This window comes from Palaemon carinicauda, chromosome 22 (assembly GCF_036898095.1).
Source record: "Palaemon carinicauda isolate YSFRI2023 chromosome 22, ASM3689809v2, whole genome shotgun sequence".
Lineage (NCBI taxonomy): Eukaryota > Metazoa > Arthropoda > Malacostraca > Decapoda > Palaemonidae > Palaemon > Palaemon carinicauda.
The window spans coordinates 82922552-82927551 of NC_090746.1; the positions used below are offsets into that span (position 1 = coordinate 82922552).

Here is a 5000-nt window from a genome sequence, read left to right on the forward strand (position 1 = left end):
ATTCATACGCCATGTAATCCTGAATAGCATTAAGATATACAGTAGTTTAAACTGTGATATATACATACAGTATAGTGTTTATATATATATATATATATATATATATATATATATATATATATATATATATAAACTTAGGCTGATAAATTCTATCGATTACTATTTATCCAACCAAATCCTTCATGTCCCCCTGTACTGTTACAGTAACAAAAATGAAGGATATGGGTAATCCAAAGGTCAGTGAAGATTGGCACATAACCAGTGGGGGTAATGGCGAGAATCCTTGGAGCAGGAAAATACTCTGCTAAATTCAGGAAGTTGAGCGAGAACTGCCAACAATCTGGAAGAAATAATGAAAGGTGCGAATAAAACATAAAAACGAGAAATATTCTAGATAATTTTGGGGGCTATAGCATAAGGTCTTCTCACCCAGAAATTGCAAAATGAAATTTCATTGTCTCCAAAGCTTTGAGCTTTATCACTATAATATATTTTTCCTAATTGCTAGAGCATATTAAACTAACTGCGTCATACTCTGGACAGCAATGATTAATTTGTTTACATCAAGACACAGTTTTCACGGCAGCATTATGAGGGTTAATATTCATAAATGTGAGATTCCTTTAATTGTTGGTTATCGGAGAAAAAATGGCCTAAAGGCCCAAGATGAGCTATAAGCCTTGTAATTCGTTACAGATATTTTGTAAGAAGTTTTGTTCAGGACAGGATTAGAAATGAACTACTGTATAACCGAGATTCATTGAGTGCCATATGTGGATGAGATCATGGTAAGGGGTAGATGGAGATGGTTTGGGCATGCTCATCACAAAACATTTAACTGGCCTCTACAAGGTACAACAAGAGTCGGAAGACCCAGGCCTACATGGCTGAGGGTTATGGAGCGTGAAGTCATAGATGATGAATGGAGAAGTGAATCAAAAGCTTAATATAAAGACAACTGGCGGAATCTAATCGAGGCCCTTTGCGTCAGTAGGCGTAGGAGGAGATGTGCTGATGATGATAAAATAACACAGCCTTCAATAATTCGTTAAAACTAAAAGCTCTCCTCGTAATTTATTTGCTTTGAGATTCATTTGATCACAAATATTAACAATATTTGGATCCTTTGAAACAAAATATTGTACCAAATTCAAGCATACAGTATTTAAAATTGTGTTTAACTTCAGTTCACTCTATTGTGACAACAATATTCTATGTTAAGTTTAATGTATATTATTTGCATCATCAACTCAAAATCTAATAGTCATTAACTATTTTGTTAGCAATATTCTAGGTATTCAATTTTAATCTTTCTTAAGGCTTTGATATATAAGAATTATATATTGAAAACTGGCCAATCCCAAACTCAAGTCTTTTGATTAGTTTTAGTAGCATCAATTAAGCATTATTAAAACTGCTATTACTATTTCCACCACAATTATTCATTATCTTACTACAGTGATAATGACAATGATAATGACTATAACGATAACAGTATAACATTAGAAAATAACTGCTTTAAACCATGTTATGTAGAATGTAACTGCTATATTATGACCATTTTCAATACCATGTCAGCTATTTCCATATAATTCTTTTTTCTTTTGTTGGAAGGTGATTAAGTAGATTTCTAATGGAAATTTGCAGTTTGTTGGCTAGAAATTTAGTAAAGACTTTATTGCATCATCTATTAGAGATAGTACTGTAAAGAGCTAAATGAGTTATGAGGTGCAATATATAATAGATAGTAAAACACTTGAGAATATTAATTTTTGTGACGGAACACTTGACTCTTTGCATATGATTTACACTAATTAGGTTACCGTTCCTGGTCTCTCCTGAAGGGTGGTGGACTGGTTGTAGTATTGCTGGGTAATAATAGGAAATATTAAGGGAGCATTTGTAACACTTTATATACTACGATCATTGGGTCCTGGATCAAGTAGATGTCTTCTACATAACTGGTAATTTTCTATTTTGTTAGGGTAACCTTGTGGACATGATAGTAGTGCACTTCCTCTATGTGCGCTGGAAATAGATAATGGTGTGACTCCTGGGGGCCACTGTTCAATGAAATGCACCATCATCAAACACTCTCAAGGGGATGACTTAAAGAAGAAAAAGCAGAAAATTCTGTTTAACTTGTTAACTTTGATACCAGCCAGCTTAGGATTTCCCAGAAGCTGAACTAAAATAACCTGACACACTATACTCCTGGCTATGACAGAAATGACTTTACACAGGATACAGGTGGGCTTCAATGCCTATTACTCCTCTAGGTCACTACCTATGAGCAATAGTCTCAATGTGGAAGTCCTCCTTGACTGCATTAATACTTAAAAGAAAAGTCAATTCCCTTCAACCCCTTCTTCTGGCTGGGGCCCACACAGGAGTTGAATCATACAGAATAACAAGAGGATGTTGACAAGCAACTCAGAAACCCTAAAAATATCACCATCAAGGGAGCAGGCAAGACTGAAGCTCTCATCCTCATCCCAACATGGAAATACCACACCAAATTAGACAATATCCTGTAAGAAACCTATAAATTTAGGAAGAGTACCGGGAACCTGATTGAAAACATCAATGAGGAGGTCAAACAATTGACTTGACCAAAAAGTCATTGGCGCCACTCACCTCCTCTGTATTACTTGAGACTGAGCAATACTAAAACTACAGTAATCTTTTGTGACTGGTAATTATCCATATGTTTAACCAATTACAAACTCCTTAACACAATCACCCACCTTACATCCCTTGTAGACCCTAACAATCACTTTCTGGATACAGTATAGTAAGAAACTTACCCTATGATGGCATCATTACTTCTGTAACACAAAAAGCCCCTTCACTAACGTCCCTGTCAATAAAACCATCGAGATCATTCTTGATTGGGTACACTAAAATATTCTACACACAATTTGGATATCCCAGAGTCTGCTCATGTTTCAGCTGCTTATGATATGCACGGCAATCTCCTTTAATCACCACAAAAGACATCTATCTTACCAAACTGCTTGTGTGGTGATATGATGTGTGACCCCTTCATGGTTATTTTTACCAAATTGTGCATGGATGTCATGGGTTTGTGTCCTCATTTGATAAGCAGGGCTGGTCTCCCTTCAGGAATTATTAAATGAGAAAATTACTCCTACTGACCTATATTATTGCATATATGCATGCATCAATAACCAAAATAATCATATAAACTAAACTAACCTAATATACCACCAACTCCTCAAGAACAGCATAGCCTTTCCCATACAAGACCATAAGAAGCAAAAGGTCTACTACCTCTTAGGTTGGCCAGTAGTGGGATGTTCCCACTTATTATAATGGTATGTCACCTACCCATCTCTCTATATGTTTTTTTCTGTTCTCCAAAAAAGACGTCCTTCATGATAATTAAAACCAATGTCCCCTTTGCAATATAAGAACTGAAGAGGGCACTCTCCGAAGGATATGGTGACACTGGTTATGGAGCTAAAGCTATAACATACAGCATGTTTAAGTACCTGGAGGAACTTGCCACACAATATGTTTAATCAACATGATATACAACCAATTCCAAAATTGAAGGAACCAGGATCCTACTACCGTACTCCTATATCCTTTAACTCTTGCTTAGAAAAATTAACCAAGAGAATAAATTGGCAATGAGTACCACAATGCTCTGGAGACTTCAGTGGTTCCCAAACTTTGAGGTGTGCCCCACCAGGGGGACATGAAGCCATCTGCTCAAAAAACTTTAATAAAAATATACTTTCCAAGAACAATCATCTGTCCTTATATTTCTAATCTCATGAGAAAGAAACAGCAGCATCCATCTCAGAGCAATAAGCTGTTCACACCACAGTATTCACGTCATCAGTTTTCTTTTCAGTACTACTATTATTGTTTTCATATTTATTTAGTTTGTGGAATGGTACATATCTTGGTTTCAGTTGTTTATCTGAGAAAGGTTCTTCATATTTTTCTGCTGAGAATTTCGATACTTTTTACGTGTCACGTCATCATATTTTATATTTAGTTTTAAAAATATTGCCTATCTTCGTTTCAGTACTACGGCCACACATCATAAATGCATTTACTGTATACTAAACTGTTATTGAGATATTCTTAAACAAAATAGACTTCAGTTTTTTACCTTGGTTTACTCATTAGCGTTGGGCTGCATGTTCTCTCTATATCTTCCTGTTGTACTGTGGCCTCTGAACACATACTCTGTGGAAATATTAGTAAATATCCAGTATTTACAACATTAGAAAGAAATTTCCTACAAGTAGAGTTCTCTATGGTAGTTCTCTTGCATTTCAAATATATATCTGTAAGAGATATTGCAAAGTACTAACAAGAAAACATATAAGATATAATCATTTATAAATGTGGCATTATAATGTTGGGAAAATATTCAGACACTACACTTTTTATAGAAAACTTACCCCAGCATATGCCATAAAAAATATATTTGTAGTATTAAGGCTTTCAAAACTTGGGTGTTGAGGTTGCGGCCGCCTCTTTAGTAAGGTTGTATATGCCTGTAATAAAAAAAAAAAAAAAACAATTATCAAAAACTAGGTAATGAATGTATGACTGAAAATAACAAAAATGAAGTGGTGGAACTTCGGAAGTTCAAAAATTTTTTTAATTTTTTTTTTTTTGTTGTTGAACTGATTGACGTAACTTATTTCCTTGTTCATAAATGACTGATCGATTTTGACATTTTTACTGATCTTGAAATATTGAATTTTTCATCCATTACTTATACATCAATCCTATGGCTGTAAAAAAAGTTTCTTAAACTGTTATTTCATATTCTCAACTTATACAATGCCAATACTTTGGCAAAAAAAAGCTTAAAGGGTTTCACTACTAATGAATATCAGTTGTAAAGTCAATACTTACTTGATAGGTTTGCCGAACGGCATCTATCTCCGATGCCGTATCTGATGCTGTTCTCTCTACAACAGCATCTGTTTCCACATCTAGATCCATCACAG

The 5000-nt window shown here is 34.8% G+C and overlaps 1 protein-coding gene across 4 annotated transcripts in view; it reads right to left on the reverse strand.

Annotated features, from left to right (window-relative positions):
* Window positions 1-118: 118 nt before the first annotated feature.
* LOC137616569 (endothelin-converting enzyme 1-like) overlaps window positions 119-5000 on the reverse strand; it is a 203836-nt gene continuing 198954 nt past the window's right edge. For all 4 annotated transcript variants that reach the window (XM_068346447.1, XM_068346446.1, XM_068346448.1 and 1 more), the window contains 4 exons: window positions 4906-5000; window positions 4443-4538; window positions 4148-4224; window positions 119-340 (listed from right to left, as the gene is read on the reverse strand). The exon at window positions 4906-5000 is cut by the window's right edge and continues 44 nt beyond it. In XM_068346447.1, coding sequence (XP_068202548.1) covers window positions 238-340; window positions 4148-4224; window positions 4443-4538; window positions 4906-5000 — 371 coding nt within the window. In that variant the 3' untranslated portion in view covers window positions 119-237. The remainder of the gene's footprint in view (window positions 341-4147; window positions 4225-4442; window positions 4539-4905) is intronic.